We start from the raw sequence: 16,834 nt of genomic DNA, 5'->3' as shown, positions 1-16,834 counted from the left end.
AATCTCCAGACTTTGCCTGAAGAAGGAGTGCTGAGGCATATTTGCGGAGTGGGAAGTGGGGTGAGCTGTGGCCTGTGGAAGCACAGTGTTGGGTTCACCATGAGCCAGCTTCCTGAGGCCCCTGCAGGAGCCCGATCGTCCTAATCCACGGCCTTCCCAGAGTGGGGGCTTGTGGTTCCCCAGCCCTTGGCTCTTCCCCTACAACCAGGCTGGGTGTCTGGAGCCCTTGTGGGATGCTCCAGTGGCTAGACTTTTCAGGGGCAAGGTGGATATTTTCCCGGGGAGCAGGGAATCATGGAGTTCCCTGTGTCACTGTCCCCCAAGGTCATGTCTGCTTTCCCTCAGCCACTACTGAGTCTCTTTCACCTCCTTGGAACTCCAGGTATGGCCCCAACCCTACCCATCTTGCTCTCTCACCTGCCTTTTCAGCCCAGGGTCAAGGCAACATGAGGTTAGCCCTGTTCCCCTCTCTTCCCTAACCTTGCCCTGACTTCCTGGCATAATGATGGTGTTGTCCATGGGGAAGACAATGAAGAAAGGAAGGCAGGCTGATGAGTAGGCCAATGGCTGCCATCTCCTTGGGAGACAAGAGAGTGACCCAAATACAGAGGGACGTGGAGAGTAAAGAGACAGGCTCAGCCAGAGAGCTAGGACAAGCGGGAACCTCCAGTTAAGGTGGTAGTGGTGGGAATCAGCCCTGAAGGGCGTTATGCATCCCCCAAGAAGTTCCAAAACTCCCTAATTCCTGTTCCTCATGCCTCTGCTATCCTCCACCTCCCCACTGGCTAAGATTGAAAGGACTCCTTGGCGCCCTGAAAGGAGAGCTGCAGGGGAGTGGAAGCCACCAAGATCCCAGGAGAATTGGTGTTCTCTGTCTCGTTTAGGACAGACACTTTGAAATCACATGTGGGTCCAGAGACCCTCCTTCAAGAAGAGGGAAATGAGGGTGCCATTTTCATCCCCCCATAACGAGGCCCTCCCTGGGGCCCCCACTCCCATGCAGAGCCACTTCCAGGAACTGCTTCGTGGTTGTGAGCACTTCGAGTGCCCTTCAGGCCTCTGCCTGCTGAGCTGGGCTGTGGGGCAGGCCTCAGCCCACCCTGAAACCATCAAATCTTGTGCTACCTCCTTCTCCCCATTTCCTCTCTCCCCCCACTGTTCCTCCTCCAAGACAAGCAGACATAAAAATGGGGGGTCCCCCTCCCCTGCTGCCCCCTGGCCCCTCCTTTGCCCAGCCCGTGGCTCTTCCCAGGGAGTTGATGCCGGTTGTCTCCTTGTCTCTCCCCCTCCCTCCCTGGGCTGGGCAGGTGACCATCTCGGTGGACGGGATCCTGACCACCACAGGCTACACTCAGGAGGATTACACCATGCTGGGCTCTGACGACTTCTTCTACATTGGGGGCAGCCCCAACACGGCGGACCTGCCGGGCTCGCCCGTCAGCAACAACTTCATGGGCTGCCTCAAGGACGTGAGTAGGGCCAGGGGTGCTGGGGGCAGCCCGGGAACGCTGCTTCGGTGTGATTTGCTCTGACCTGGCCAGCTGCCTGCAGCCTCTGTTCCTTCCAGTCCATGGTGGGAGACCCCCCTCTCTTCAAAACCCCAAGGCCCACTGACTCCGGCAAGAGGCTTCTCCTCTCTCGTTTCCTTGAGCCCCAAAGGGTCCCATCCTCTCAGAGGACCCTTGCGGCAGCTGGGGTCCAGAGGGAAGAGTGGTGGACATGAAAACTAAAGACCTGTGTTTGCATCCCAGCTCTTCCACTCACTAGCTCTGTGACCGTGGCCGGGACCCTTGAGCTGTCTGACTCTTAGTTTCCTTGTTTGTAAAATGAGTGATCAGTACCTGCTTCTCAAGGTGACCGTGAGGAGCAGATGAGAATGCAAATGGGAACCAAATGTTAGTGGTGATCGTCTTGCTGTTCTTATGAACTGCAATTCAGCGGCATGAGGGCCGTCGTGCTCTTGCTGGGCAGGGAGACAGGGCAGGGAGGTAAGTGGAGCAAGGGAGGTGCTGTTCACAGCCTCTGTGTGTGCAGTTCTAGAACAGTGGTCTGGTGTGCTGAGCAGGGGCCCCAGGGCTGGGTGGCAAGGTCCTGCGGTGCTGGCTACGGTGGGGCAGGAGTGGCCGGGCCCTAAGCTGCCCTCTTTTCTTCATCCTGGACCCCCACCACCCGCCCCTCCCTGCAGGTGGTCTATAAGAATAATGACTTCAAGCTGGAACTATCCCGCCTGGCAAAGGAAGGCGACCCCAAGATGAAGCTGCAGGGGGACCTGTCATTCCGCTGTGAGGATGTGGCTGCCCTGGACCCCGTGACCTTTGAGAGTCCCGAGGCCTTTGTGGCATTGCCCCGTTGGAGCGCCAAGCGCACTGGCTCCATCTCCCTGGACTTCCGCACCACCGAGCCCAATGGGCTGCTGCTCTTCAGCCAGGGCCGGCGGGCTGGGGCTGGGGCCGGCAGCCACAGCACTGCCCAGCGGGCTGACTACTTTGCAATGGAACTATTGGACGGCTACCTCTACCTTCTGCTGGACATGGGCTCTGGGGGCATCAAGCTGCGGGCATCCAGCCGCAAGGTCAATGATGGCGAGTGGTGCCACGTGGACTTCCAGAGGGATGGGCGCAAAGGTCAGGAGGCCTCTGGACCCTTCCCCTTTCCCCTGGCCACCCCTCTCCACCCACCCTGACAGTCTCTTCGGCTGTTTTCCTTACCCTCCTTCTGGCCCTCTGTGGTCCCTGCTGCCACAGTGCCTTGGTGGAAAGAACGTAGCCTTTGGAGTCAGTCAGACCTGGGCTCACATCTCAGTGCTCTCACTTCCTGCGTGTGTGACCTTAGGCCATCTCTCAGCCCCTTGTAGCCTCAGTTTTCTTCTCTATAAAAGGGATCATTAAACTGTGGTCATCAAGAGTGAAAAATAAGACAACCACTGCAGAAGCATTAGCACTGTGCCTAACAGTGGATATCCCGTTCTTCTTTAAAAAAAAAATCTTCCCAACCTTTCCTCCCTTCTGTCTAGAGCCATTCAATTTTATTAACTCACTCATTAGTCGGTGAGCGCCTACTGTGTGCCAGGCGCTGTCCAAGGGGCGGCGGTGAGCCAGAGTCTGCTGTCAAGGAGCTTGGTGGGGAGACACAGACAGTAAACACCAATGCTCTGCCTGGGGAGGTTTCTTGCACAACAGAGCAGCAGGACAGAGGGTGCTGGGGTCGGGCAAGTGCTATTCTTGAACCTTCCACTGCTTTAGTCATCCCTCCTCCACTCTTCCTTTTCAGTCTTCCTTTCCCATCCTCTTCTTGTTTTCTTCCTAATTCTTTTTTTCACTCTTCTCCATCTTGTTGGACACGAGAGATAGAATTGATATAAATGAGAACTGGCACATTATCCAATTTAAGCACTCATCAACGTCAGCTAAATTTCCATGCTCCTCCAGCTGTCACTGCATGGGGCCTTGATGTCTGGGTAGAGCGACCGTTCCCCATGCACACAGGGAGGATGGGGGTTTCCAGGGCTCCCGGAAGCGTTGGCCTCTCATGGACTTGCTGTTTCTTCCTCTCCCTTCCTTAGAAGTGTCGCCTTCCCCAGGCTTTGTGGCAAATGGGTTTGTCCCCTAGTTTTGTCTCAATGGTACCAGGGGTCTTCACCGAGCATTCATCGCCTCCCAGGATTTCCACCCAGGGGATCTGTAACTCTCTAGGTTGGAAATCTGCTCAGGCCTTCCAGAGAACCCCAGGCTCTTCTGCTCCTCTCTGCCTTCAGAAAGTGATCTCCTTAGCCTCGCTTGATCTCCAGAGCCCACATACCAGGCCCACAATCACTTGTGTACACCAGCACAGACTTGGGGCAGTCATTCTAACAAAGTTCCCTTTGACCTTTCCCATATTTTAAAATTTTATTGTGGTCATTTATACATAGCATAAAATTCACCATTTTAATCATGCTTAAGTGCACAGTTCAGTGGTGTTAAGGATATTCACAGTGTTGTACAATCATCACCATTATCCATCCCCAGAACATTGTCATCTTCCCAAACTGAAACTCTGTCCCCATTAAACACTGACCTCCCATTACCCCTCCCCACTTTCTGTCTCTGAATTTCCTACTCTGGGTACCTCCTATAAGTAGAATGATACAATATTTGTCCTTTTGTGTGTAGCTTATTTCACTTAACATAATGTCCTCAAGGTTCATCCACATTACAGCATGTGTCAGCATTTATTTCCTTTTTCATGGCTGAATAATATTCTGCTGTATGGCCAGATCACATTTTGTTTATCCATTCATCTGTCACTGGACACTTGAGTTGTTTCCTTTACATGTTTTACAGTGACCTTGAAACAAGACCTGTATTCAATTTAATTTCCTCTTGCTGACTCTCATTATACACTCTTTTCCTGCCATGTTCTTCCTCCACCTCCCTCCTCCCACATTCTGTTCATTTGTGGAGGGTCTGATTGGGTGGTGTCCATGTCCAGAAGGCCCCCAAACGTTGGGTGGAGCAAGCATCTAGGGAATCTGCTGCAAATAGAGGTGTGGTTGATCAGGGGCCATGTTTAGGGACCTGGAGTGGGGGTCTGACACCTTGTCAGGGGAGGACAAGCCAGGGACCATAGTGTTGAAATGGGGCACAGGAGAAGGGCCTCTTTGGCTCAGGGAAGGTTTTGCACAGAGGAGAACATGTTCCAGATAAGGAGCTGCATCAGTAGAGGAGGCCCTGGTCCCTCCCCTCCAGTTCCACACTTAGTGCCCACGCTCTGATCTCCTGCCCTCTCCACCCCCCATCTCTGCCCAGTCAGGCCTCTAGAGACCAGACCATCATTACCTCTCTAGCTGCCCTGAGATAGGTGGACTTTTTATTTTTTAAAGAATATTTGCAAACTTAAGAAAGGAGGGAGAAAGGAGAAAGGCAGAATAAAAATTACAAACACAATAACACTTCTAACATATAGGTTTTGGCTTCTTAAGATCTCAGGAAAGGCTTTGAAGCGCCCATCTGATCCCCAATTTTCTTCTTAAGATAACCAGCTTTTCCTTCCAAAGAACTCTCGCAACTCAGATACTCTGTGCCTGGCTTCCCTTTCCTGTCTGCTGTCCTGTCTCACAGGCTTCAGGAGCTTCCCATCTTGTCCACCAGCCACAAAGGGTCTCCAGGCCTGGGGGTGGAAGTTGCAGGCTCTGGGGTCCTGCCACCTGGATGGCACTTTGGTTCTACTCCTACTCACTGTGGCACTTTGAGCAGCTTCCCCAGTCTCTCCAAGCATTGTCTGCCATTTCAAAATGGGATCGTAAAAGACCAATTTCATAGGGTTACTGTGAGACTTAAGTGTTACAATATATGCAAAGTGCTAAGTGCCTGGAGTACAGTCATAAAAGCTCCATAAATGTCAGTGGGGGAAACCTTTTGGGTTGAAGCCTTGCAGCCTCCTTAGGGGCCTCTGCTTCTGGCTCCTGGTCTGAGGGACTGGCTGGGGGAAGGACACAGGAATGATCTGGCCCTTTTGGGGCATGTCCACTTCCTGTACATCCTCCGAGGACTTGCTCACGTGGGAAGGAGGAGTCTGGATGAAGGCCCACCTCACACTGCAGCTGGGCTGGGGCTGGCTCGCTCCGGTCCCTGAACTTGGGACCTTTGTCAAGCAGCCGGTGAGTGAGACTGAACTTCTGGCCCAGGGCCACCGCAGGGTTTGAGGGCAGGACATTATTTTCTGGCCTGCCTTCCCCACTGAGGACCACTCTCTCTTGATCTCCAGGCTCCATCTCAGTGAACAGCCGCAGCACGCCATTCTTGGCTACGGGAGAGAGCGAGATTCTGGACCTGGAGAGTGAGCTCTACCTTGGCGGTCTCCCCGAAGGCGGGCGGGTGGACCTGCCCCTGCCCCCGGAAGTGTGGACGGCGGCACTCAGGGCTGGTTACGTGGGCTGCGTGCGGGACCTTTTCATAGACGGTCGGAGCCGAGACCTCCGGAGCCTGGCTGAGGCACAGGGGGCTGTGGGCGTTGCTCCATTCTGCTCCCGGGAGACGCTGAAGCAGTGTGCCTCGGCTCCCTGCCGCAACGGGGGAATCTGTCGAGAGGGCTGGAACCGCTTCGTCTGTGACTGCATCGGGACCGGCTTTCTGGGGCGGGTCTGCGAGAGAGGTGAGGCTGGTCTTCATGCCCCATGTCCCCACTGTCCATCCCTGTGCCCCCTTCCTCCTCGGCGTCCCCTCCTAGACCAGCCCTGGGCCTGTCGTCCTTGTAATGATTCTCTTGGTCTTCTTTCTCCCTCTATTGGCCTCTGCCTGTCCCCCACTGCTTCCTTCCCCGACTCCTGGGGCAGAGGCTACGGTCCTGAGCTATGATGGCTCCATGTACATGAAGATCATGCTGCCAAACGCCATGCACACGGAGGCGGAGGACGTGTCTCTGCGCTTCATGTCCCAGCGGGCCTACGGGCTCATGATGGCCACCACCTCCAGGGAGTCAGCTGACACCCTGCGCCTGGAGCTGGACGGGGGCCAGATGAAGCTCACCGTTAACCTCGGTAACCACCCTGCCGTGCCCCGGCCCCTTCCCTGACCTGCCTCTGACCCACACCCCTCTCTGTCTGGAGAAGTTGGTGGTGGTGCCAGTGAGAGTTTGGAGGTGATGGGGGTGCCAGCCTGGGTCAGAGCCCCTGAGAACTCTGTCCTGGCGAGGACACATGGTATATAGGATGATGCCTCGAGCTCAGCAGCACGGTGGGGAGGGGAACCCCGAGTGTGTCTGGAGTGTGACAACCACCCCCTGGGGCTTTCCGGGGTTTTGGAGGCATCTGTTCTGCACACACGTAAGGACATAGTTCATTCCTAGTTGTTGGCTCATCCACTTGCTCATACGTTGTTTCATTCATTCGAGAAGCACTCACAGACGCCTACTGGTGCTCAGTGCAGCGGCAGATCCCGAGACGAGGAGGATCTGGCCCCGCACACAGCTGCCTTTGTCTGCTCTGCATTCAAAGAGCTGAGTCTGTGTGTGCACTTGCACGTAGGTGCATAAGAGGACGCATTGGGACATGCCATTTTCCCCTTGTCTGCTCTTACGCGTGTCCCCAGAGCTGCCCCTGTTTTATAGATTATGAAATCCATATCCTGACCTATCCAACATCACAAAGATAGTGATGGTTGGGAAGGGGCCCGGACTCAAACCCAGGCCATTTGCCCTAAAGTTCAGTGCTTTCCTTATTGCCTCTAACAGAGCCAGGGTGTGCAGGCGCCTCTGAGGCCCTTGCCATCAGATGGCTGCGTGCCTCTGCCCTGGCCCAGAGCAGGTGTAGCTCCACCTCCCCTGGCAGTCCCTGGGGCGTCAGTGACTGTGGGGCCGTGAGAACTGTTGGGCTCTGTGTGCTTCAGCTCTCATGGGCAAGGTCAACAGGAAAACAGCAGAGTCACTCACTCAGCTAATGTTTATCGGACACACCTTGTAAGTGCCAGTGTGTTCTGAGCCTGGGGCTACAGTAGTGAATAAGACGAGGGCCCCACCATTCTGCACAGGGAACACTGGAATTCGGGGTCCTGAGCTGTCCAGCCTGGGGTCACATCTGTCCATTTCAGACTAGTCTCTGAGCCTACAGAAGTGTGGCATTGCCGGGCCATCCTGTAGGAAGAAGGCCACTGGGGTTGCTTGTTTTGTCCTGGGCTTAGAGGAGAAGTCGGGCACTTCTGAGCAGATTAGAATCCTCACCTGGAAAGAACGCAGAGCTTTGGGCTTTAACTATTTATCTGGAGTCTCATCTTCACATCAGTCTCCAGTGCATTTGTGGGATAGACTGTGGCTTTTGGGGAACCCCTTACCTCACTAATAAATTTATACGCCATCCTTTCTCCTTTTGGCCACCTGGCCTTTATACCTTTAGGACAAGGATTTGCCGAGGGAGGCAGGGGCTAGAGGTGGGGAGGTGTGCAGGCGGCCAGGGCCTCAGAGGTGGAGAACTTTAGGGTTCCCTGAAGCCCTGCTTCTGACCACGATCACAGCCTACAGAGTGGGAGGTGGGCGGCAGTGCTGCAGGGTGAAGTGGGATGGGACACACCCTTTGGCCAGTGCTCTATGGGCCTCTATGTCTGTACAACATCCCCTGGCACCCCTGAAACAGTCACAGGAGGAAGGCAGCAGCCCAGGACCCCATAGATAGCCCGCTGCTTCTCAGACTGCTCAGGTCTGTGTACCCAGTGTGAGATACCCCTTTCACCCTGGGACGTGTGTTCTCTGCCTGGTAAGCATGTGGTTCTGTACTTGTACAGGGGAAATCTGGGGCCTTTTATTTGCAAGGAAAATACAAATGCTCCTTTCTCATTTGGGCTGTCTTAGGTTCCCTGCGAAGAAGTTTGGGTTCCTTTAGATTGGACAGGAAGCAGCAGTCTCCGCCAGAATGGTACAACCTGGTGGGCCCTTGGGCCCTTTCACCCTCAGGATCTACCCTTTCCTTCCCATACGTGCTTTTCTGTCCGTGCCACATCAGTATATAGAAGTTAGGGAGCAAGGTGGCCAGCAGGACAGCCCTCTCACCCACCTCTCAAGCCTGCCCCCATCCACAGAAACACCGTGTCTAACGGCTCATCACAAGCTGTGACCCAGTGTTTGGTACTGATGCAAATGTCCATAAATACCAAATGATGTGTACAGGGAGGTATGTGGCCGCTGTGTGATCCACACAGACGCTCAACAGGTGGCCCACACCCAGTCACCAAACCTCAGGCTACAGGGAAGACTATTGGGTCTGGGGCCAGAAAATCTGGGTCCTAGCCCTGGTCTCCTTGATGGCTGGGAAAATCATTTCCCCTCTCTGAGCCTTTGTTTTTTCAATCTGTAAAATGAGGTTAAGAATCCTCACTCTGCTTTCTGTGGTGGTTTTGAGGCTCAGATGGAATCACGGGAGTGAAGACGTTACATAGATGCAAGACACCTGCGTGGAGATGGACCCAGCCGACCAGAGGGAAAGTGGTACCAGGAGAGGGGACCTCAGCGTAGAGCCAGTCCCGGGGCTTGCTTCCACATGGCATGACCCCATCTGGCCCCACCTTAGGGGCCCCATTCTGATCCCCATCCTGCTTGCTACCCAGGGCCTGCTTCACCGAGGCCCTGGTTCCAGTCTGGACTTGCTGCTGGAGGATGGAGAGGAACCTGGTGGGCTTGGTCTTTGGGCTCGTGGTCTCATCTTGTAGGGAGGGAAGTCAGGCCTCCACAGGCAGCTATGTAGATCATCAGGTGCTCACTGGAATGACACAGACTCGGTGCTGGGTTCTGAAGAGAGTGGAGCTGCCTGTGACTACGTGGTGGGACTCCTGGGAGCCTCCTCCGTGCCAGTCTCAGGTGACCGAGTGTTTGCTCGCCGGAGAGGGCTGAGAAGGCCTGAGGCTGCGGCTTCCTTCCAGGCAGAGGATGCCGGACATACTGGATTTGCCTCCTTCCTTGGGCCCGGCCTCCACTGTGTCTCAGACCCTGAGCCATTTCCTGGAGCTCTGCTGTCTACAGTCCCTGAGCAGGGTGGTTGGTCTCTGTCCCTAGAGGACCACAGAGTCACTGGATTCATCACTCTATTCCAGTGTGACCTGAGTTCCTGGGTTCCTTCTATCTTGGGTGTAGCCTCTGGGACCAATGCCCAAGCTGGCCTGCCCCTTGTCACTCCCCTACCCTTGCCCTGCCTGCCTGGAGTTGCCTTCCTCCAGGTGTGCCCGTCGGCTGTCCCAGCTGTCAGTGAAGTATTGTAATGGAAGAATCTCCAAGCTGGAGGGGCCCTTAGAGGTCACCTCCCCATATGTGCATCCCCTGTGCCTTTCCCCACTGATGGGAGGCTCTCCGCCTCTGTCCAGACACCTTCCGTGTCAGGAGCTTCCTACCTCTGAAATGACAATTCTAATCACTGGGTCTTTCTTTCCTGGTGGCAGCCTCCTCTTCTGAAATTCCCACTTGTGGACCTAGTTCTGCCCTCTTGAGCTGTACGGAGCAAGTCTGACTCTTGCTTATGTTGTAAGCCAGGCTAAATGCACATTACACTCCAAAGCCCTTTAATCTCTGGGCTCCGGACGGTGCCTTGTTCCCACCTGGGGCTGTTCAGCAGTTCTCGAGCTCCTTCTGAGGCTGGGCTGCTGGGGAAGACAGCTCTGAACGAGGGCTGTCCTGGAGTGCACGCCGCACTCTGTGATGTCACCTGCGAGACTCCAGCCAGTGGGCTCCTGAGGCTCCTTGCATAGGAGCCTTGGTCCCCTCTCCCACGCCTCCAATCTGCAGGGCCCGGGGGGTGGCGCAGAAAATGAAGTCTGGCTTCTTTCCTTGAGTTCCTTTCCATACAGATGACCTTTCCCCATCTGTCTTATCATACATTCATACCATCACCCTGGTCTCCATGTCCAGCCTGGGCCCTCATGGGTCTTTGAAGACCGATCACTTCTGTCCATTTGTGGAACCTGAGGCCCAGGTTACTAGTTAACAGGTTAGTAGTTAAAGCTCCCTGAGCTGTGCTCTGGCTGCGTGTGTGCACCAGAGGGCTGTTTCTCCCACTTCCTCGGCAGTTCTTGGCTTTCCTCTGCGATGGTGCTGGCTCCCTCCTGGGACGCCCATCTTCAAGGAGAGTTTGCTCTCCTCAAACCCCACTGGAGTGGGGTTTCCTAAGGGTGGAGTCACTGCAGGGTGTGGGCCTGGAGCTGACACCTCTTCTCCGGACAGATGGGCCCCCCTTCCCGGCGATGCCCTGCTGGGGAGGGGAAGCACTGTGCTCCTCCCTAGGCCGTTTCTCCAACAGGGGATCAGCCTGCACTTCCAGCCCCCTTTTTTCTTTTTTGGACCCTTCATTGGTGAAGATTCTGCTGGCCCTGAGAGAGCCCCCGTGACCTGACTCCAGGCCTGGCACCCCTACCCTCACCCCAACATCCTTCCCTTCCCCCGCTGTCCCACTTCACTTTCTCTCTGCTCCCTCTTACTTCCTCTTTTCTCTCTGCACCCTTTCTACCTCCTTCTGCTCCTCATGACTCCTGACTTCCCCTGTATCTGCCCCTTGACCTCCTTCCGCCCTCCCTTGGTGCCAGGCAGTGGCTCAGTGTCCCGGGAGCTCCCCCCACTCTTCTGCTGCGGTTGACAACGCGTGCGGAGCTCAGCCGTACTGCCCGGGGGACCGGTGCCTCCAGAGCCACAGGGGAATCTTTGACCTCCGCTGCAGGAACCTTCAGGGGCCCAGGGGATGCCAGGTGCCCCACCCCACTTTGCCTCCTGGGCCTTGGGGTTGTGGGCAGACCCTGTTCTGGGAGGAGCCACAGGATGAATGGCAGGGTATTGCTGTTAACAGAGGGCTGGAAACTGCCCCTCTCTGAAAGGCAAGGTGCCAGCTTAGTGAACACCTGTTTCTTGCTCCCAGCTCAGGATCCTCCTGTTCAAGTCCCTCAGCTCACAAGGAGGGAAGCTGAGGCTCAGAGAGAAGAGATTTGCCCACAGTCACAAAATGAGATTAGGACTCAGCTTTTCTGCCTCATTGTGCTGGACTTTCTGCAGCCCCAGGCTGTCTGGGTCTGATGGAGCAGCAGAGGTGTCCAAAGGGCCCTAAGCCCCAACTTCATAGGACTCTGGTGCTCTATCCTCTGCAAGGCTGGCTGACTCACATGTGGGTAACGTGTCCCACCAGGCAGATGGCCAGAGGCATTGGGGCTCTGGGCTGCTGCTCCGTGTAGACAGTGTACTTTCTGACCACATGGGGCCTGCTGAGACTGGAATTGGAGGATAGCAATGCTCAGGCTGGGGAGGAAGCAGAAGATTTTGCTGTGGTGACTATTCATTCCTAAAGTCCGTAGAAGTTGTACTTTGGGGGCCTCAGGGCTCTCATCTATGAGCTGCTGGCCCTCCCTAGGAAAATGGATTAATACTAGTTCCTTTTCAGGGTGGAGGACAACCCTGGCCCCCAGGGACAGCCTGGCATCCTCCAGGTTAGGAAGGGTAGAAAGAAGGTTCCTGTAGGGATGGTGCCAGCCCCCTGGGACTTTGGGAGGTGTATGGCCACGGGGAGGGGGCCCTGGGGCAGACCCCTCTATTTAGCTCAGAGCCCAGAGGGCACGGGGAGTTTGTGTCACAGCTGGGCTCTGAGCAGGGAGTTGTCCCAGAGCAGGGGATGCAGGGACCCTGGCCCTCCCCACCCATCTCCTTTTTGGAGATAGGGAGATGTGGGGTTGGTCAAGCCCTCAGCCCCCACAGTGATCCCCTGTACGACTGGGATTCCCAAGGTGCCCATCTCCCTGAGACATGAGAGGCGTGAGCCCCTCTAAGAAAGGAGACATAAGCCTTCTTCCCACCATGTGGCTGCCCTGCCTCCCAGCTCTGGGAGGGTTGGAGCCCTCTTGGGGGAAGGAGGGACAGGGATCCAACTGAGGAAGGGGAGAAGGCACCTGAGCACGTGTGGTCCCCAGAAAGTGGCCCTAGGGGGAATCCCCGCCCGCAGACACCCCTCCCTGTGAAGGATGTAAAAAAAAAAAAAAAACCAAAAACTTGTTCTACCTTTTTGTCTCCCCTCACCCTCTGCCCGCCCCATGGCCCCCCCAGACTGCCTGCGCGTCGGCTGCGCACCCAGTAAGTGGTTTCCCTCTTCTTCTGCAGAGCCCCAAGGGGCCTGGGATTCTGGACACTGGGATTTGGGGAGGGATGATGGGAGAGGAGAAGGCTTCATCGCTGGCTTGTGTGAGGCATGAGCAGTGGGTGTGGAGAGGGGAGCTGGAGTGGTGGGGATGGTGGTGATGTGGTTGTGGAGAGCAGAATGAGCCAAATGAAGCTGAACCAGGGAAAGTTGGTGGAGGGTCTGGGGTCAGCATGTTCACCAGGACCGGGGAAAGAAACGCCTGGAAACCTCATCATCTCAAGTCCTCAGGAGGGTGGGACAAAGGCTTGGTGGCACCTACAGCAGGATGGCAGAAAGGAGCCGGAGAGGGGCTGGGCTATCCCACTGCATCTCCAGAGGTGGCCACAAGGGGGAGAGCGAGGCACATGGGAAAGAAGATGAGAGCAGGTGGCAAGTGGGAGGCGAGCGTGCTCAGGGCCTCAAAGTTCAGCCCTCCACAGTCCCTGTTTGGGGTAGGGGGTGAGTTTCTGCCAAATGGGGGCATTTTCAGAGGTGACAGTGAGGCTCTCAGCAGGGGTGAGATGGAGAGTGGAGGTGGACATTTCTGAGCATCCCAGTATGCCTGGAGTCAATGCTCTGTCTCTATGAGTGTCTGCATGCTGTGCCCTGAGGTCATGTAAGAGAGCACAGGGACACGGCAGCCACAGGCAGAGAGTGTGTACTTAGCATATCTCTGTGTGTCTGGCACCTGTTTGCACATGCGTGGTGAACCCTGTCCCTGCTGGTGAGAGAACTGAGGGGCCCGGGGGTAAACTGGGAGTGCTGCAAATGGAGTGTAGCCCCATTCTAAAGCTGAATATGTTTTGTTTTAGTCTCAGAAGTGGTTAATCCAGGTCTTGAATAAATAGTCAATTCCTAAGAAACATTCCCCTCTCTGGTCGTGCTGGATGTGCCATGTATGAGAGTGCATGTCCGGGTGTGTGGAGTTAACCAGGCATGTGCAGCAAGGTCACATTGGATCCCTCTGTAGATGGGGGACGTGTGTGTCTGTGTGGAGTTTTCACTGCCAGCAAAGAAGCTGTGGGTTCATAATCACATCTGGGTGTGTGGTAAGGCTCTTTAATTTTGTTTTAGGCCTATGAATATATGCTGGGAATTTAGCTGCTGGCTACACACATTGACACTGAAGGTCCTTAGGAGACTTAGGGAAGAGTATGTTGGTTGTAGGTGTGGGTGTCGGGGCACAGGATCTTAGGGCACAACTCCAGAGGCACCACTCACAGGGTATTCTTTTCGCACGGCACCCCGGGAAGTTGCACAAAGTGTGGAAGTACTGAGTGTGTCTGGGGTTATGGCTGGGTTTGTGTGGATGTGTGTACCTGTGTGCAGGTGTGTGTGCGGTGGTGAGGCTCTGTGTGCCTGGGGTGGTACATGAAGCCATATGTGGGCGTGTGGAGGTGTCATGCTCACTCCCCCCTTGGTGCCACAGGTAAAGGCCCCGAGACGCTCTTTGCGGGGCACAAGCTCAATGACAATGAGTGGCACACGGTGAGGGTGGTGCGGCGTGGCAAGAGCCTGCAGCTGTCTGTGGACAACGTGACCGTGGAGGGTAGGTGGTCTGGGACCAGGGAGGTGGTGGCCCTATTCTTGGTGACCACTGCCTGGGGCAGCATTCTGGCAAGCTGCTGCTGCCATTTCTCCCCTCGGAGAGGTATTTCATGGGGTCCTGGGCCCCAGGGACCATTTTAACTCCCCACAGGCAGCACCCCCTGCAAGCCTGCCAGCCCTAGCCTAGGGTCCCACAGCTCCTCCTGGACCCAGGAGCTGGGCTTGCTAGTACCCACCTGCGGGTGTTTGCTGATGTCTCTCCCGTGTGGCCCTTGAGGGGAGGGGAGGCTCTTGGGGACCCAAGACCCAGCCCCAGAAATGACCCCATAGTCTAGGCCCAAAAGCCACGCGCCCATCTCCGTCTCCTGTCTCGAGCAGGACAGATGGCAGGAGCCCACACGCGGCTGGAGTTCCACAACATTGAGACGGGCATCATGACAGAGCGGCGTTTCATCTCCGTGGTGCCCTCCAACTTCATCGGGCACCTGAGCGGGCTGGTGTTCAATGGCCAGCCCTACATGGACCAGTGCAAGGACGGCGACATCACCTACTGTGAGCTCAATGCTCGCTTCGGACTGCGTGCCATTGTGGCTGATCCTGTCACCTTCAAGAGTCGCAGCAGCTACCTGGCGCTCGCCACACTCCAAGCCTACGCCTCCATGCACCTCTTCTTCCAGTTCAAGACCACGGCCCCCGACGGGCTCCTCCTGTTCAACTCAGGCAACGGCAACGACTTCATTGTCATCGAGCTGGTCAAGGGGTGAGGTGCTGGGCACTGCACCACTGTCAAGGACGTGGTCCCCCCTCCCCTGATGACCAGGATACATCTCCCCCAGCCACTGGCTGAGATGTCCATTCCCCCTAGACCACAAGTCAAGATTCAGGTCCCCAGCCACCAGGCACGATGGAGAAGCAGCTACCTCTCTTCCACCCTGGTGACTCCCCAGTTACTTCCTTGCCAGGGCTTTCCCAGGTACCTCTGTTCTCCAGTCACTGTCCTGTCTCAGGCCTTCTGGCTCTTTTACAGGCAGAAGACAGGGCTGTGTCCCTATGGCCTCTCTTGCCTGAGAGGCCCCCAGCCTACAACAGGTCTTTCCCTGCCCCCAGAGGACCCCGCTCCCTCCACAAGTCTTCCCCTCAACCAGCTTCTCTTCTGAGCCTTCACAGGAGTCAGGTCCTCTGCAGCCCTCCCTCCCCACATTCCCCCATGATCGGACCTCACATCTGAGTCCTCGTGTGGTTGGTTTGGGTCCCTCCACTATGAGGTCTCCCTCTCCACCCCTTTCTCCCGCGGCACCCAGGCCCCCTGACAGACATAGCTCCTCCTTATCCCGTCTTCCCAGCACTGTCCCAACCTTGACCCAGTGTCTCCTCCGTACTGTGGGGCAGGTACATCCACTACGTGTTTGACCTGGGGAATGGCCCGTCCTTGATGAAGGGGAACTCAGACAAACCAGTCAATGACAACCAGTGGCACAACGTGGTGGTGTCCAGGGACCCAGGCAACGTGCACACGCTCAAGATTGACTCCCGCACTGTCACGCAGCACTCCAATGGCGCCCGAAACCTCGATCTCAAAGGTGGGGCCTGGGGCCTCTGGAGAAGGCCTGGCCCTAGTCCAGATACCCACCTCGGCCCCTTCAAGAGTACCCCTGACCTGGGATGCTCTTTCACTCTCGTGATTCTCCCTCTTCCCCCACCCATGGTTTTCCTCGCTCTTTTCCATTCTCCACTGTGCCCAGCCTGAAATTTTCCTGTCAATGTTCTGCTCAGCAATCCTGCGAGGCTGCCCTCTCAACACTGAAAGCCTGGCCGCAGGATGTGTCTGTCTTGTGAGGAGATCGGTGGCTTCACTCTAGAGCTGAGAGTAGGCAGCCCGGGGGCTTCCGAAGCCCTCCTGGCCCTCCAAGGCTGAGAAGTCTGCCTTGCTTGAGGGCTGGAGAGAGAACGGGGAGCTTAGTGTCCTGGCAGAGGCCTTCCTCATTGGGTGAGAGGGAGCAGTGACGAGAGGAGGAAGGAGTAGCGGTTGCTGGGTCCTTGCGTGCTGTCCTGGTCATGTTCCTTGGGCATTGGCTGGGCTTGGGCCCCCCTGGAGGGCTCAGTGTCATATCATGGTCCCCCATTCACCTGGGGCCTTTTCACAGCTGCTGAAGTGGTCATTGCCTGCCCCTAGAAGGGGCGGGTGGGAGAAGAGGGAAGAGGAGGGTGATCCTGGAGACTGGGTGTTGGAACAGATGTGTTGGACAAGGCCTGCAGCTTCTCCAGGGCTCACTGGGGCAACATGAGCGACCTTCACATGCCCAAAGCAGCCCTCAGTCCCATAGGAGCCCCTGGTGTCAGTGTGACTTAGACTGTCCCAGCCTGGGGAGGGTCCTTAAAGACTATTGAATTCAATCCCTCTTGGAGAGGCGGAAACAGGAGCTTCAAGAGGCTACATGGTTTGCCTGAGGTCCCAAAGTGAGCAGGCCACGGAGTTGGAACTAGAAGATTGGTCAGATCCTGGGCCACGTCGGATGGCATAGTGCTGCCAATTCTCCTTCCTCCCGGAAGGTGGCGGTGTGCCTCAGATAATCCACAGCGGCAGCAAACCCAGGGGTGGTCTGGGCTGATCTTGTGTTGCATTGAGCCCACAGCAAGGGCAGCAGGGTTGGCCCATGTCTTGGTGCAGTTCTGCTGTGGGCT

General features: G+C 56.0%; 1 protein-coding gene across 2 annotated transcripts in view; it reads left to right on the top strand.

The window, feature by feature from the left end:
* NRXN2 (neurexin 2) overlaps window positions 1–16,834 on the top strand; it is a 96,522-nt gene that overhangs the window by 37,008 nt on the left and 42,680 nt on the right. For both annotated transcript variants that reach the window (XM_072970216.1, XM_015249883.3), the window contains exons 6-13: window positions 1,308–1,469; window positions 2,186–2,624; window positions 5,746–6,132; window positions 6,314–6,517; window positions 12,532–12,558; window positions 14,034–14,153; window positions 14,531–14,912; window positions 15,542–15,732. In XM_072970216.1, coding sequence (XP_072826317.1) covers window positions 1,308–1,469; window positions 2,186–2,624; window positions 5,746–6,132; window positions 6,314–6,517; window positions 12,532–12,558; window positions 14,034–14,153; window positions 14,531–14,912; window positions 15,542–15,732 — 1,912 coding nt within the window. The remainder of the gene's footprint in view (window positions 1–1,307; window positions 1,470–2,185; window positions 2,625–5,745; window positions 6,133–6,313; window positions 6,518–12,531; window positions 12,559–14,033; window positions 14,154–14,530; window positions 14,913–15,541; window positions 15,733–16,834) is intronic.

This window comes from Vicugna pacos, chromosome 10, assembly GCF_048564905.1.
Source record: "Vicugna pacos chromosome 10, VicPac4, whole genome shotgun sequence".
Classification (NCBI taxonomy): Eukaryota; Metazoa; Chordata; class Mammalia; order Artiodactyla; family Camelidae; genus Vicugna; species Vicugna pacos.
The sequence above is the reverse complement of the archived record's forward strand: the minus strand, read 5'-3'. Positions and strand labels throughout refer to the sequence as shown.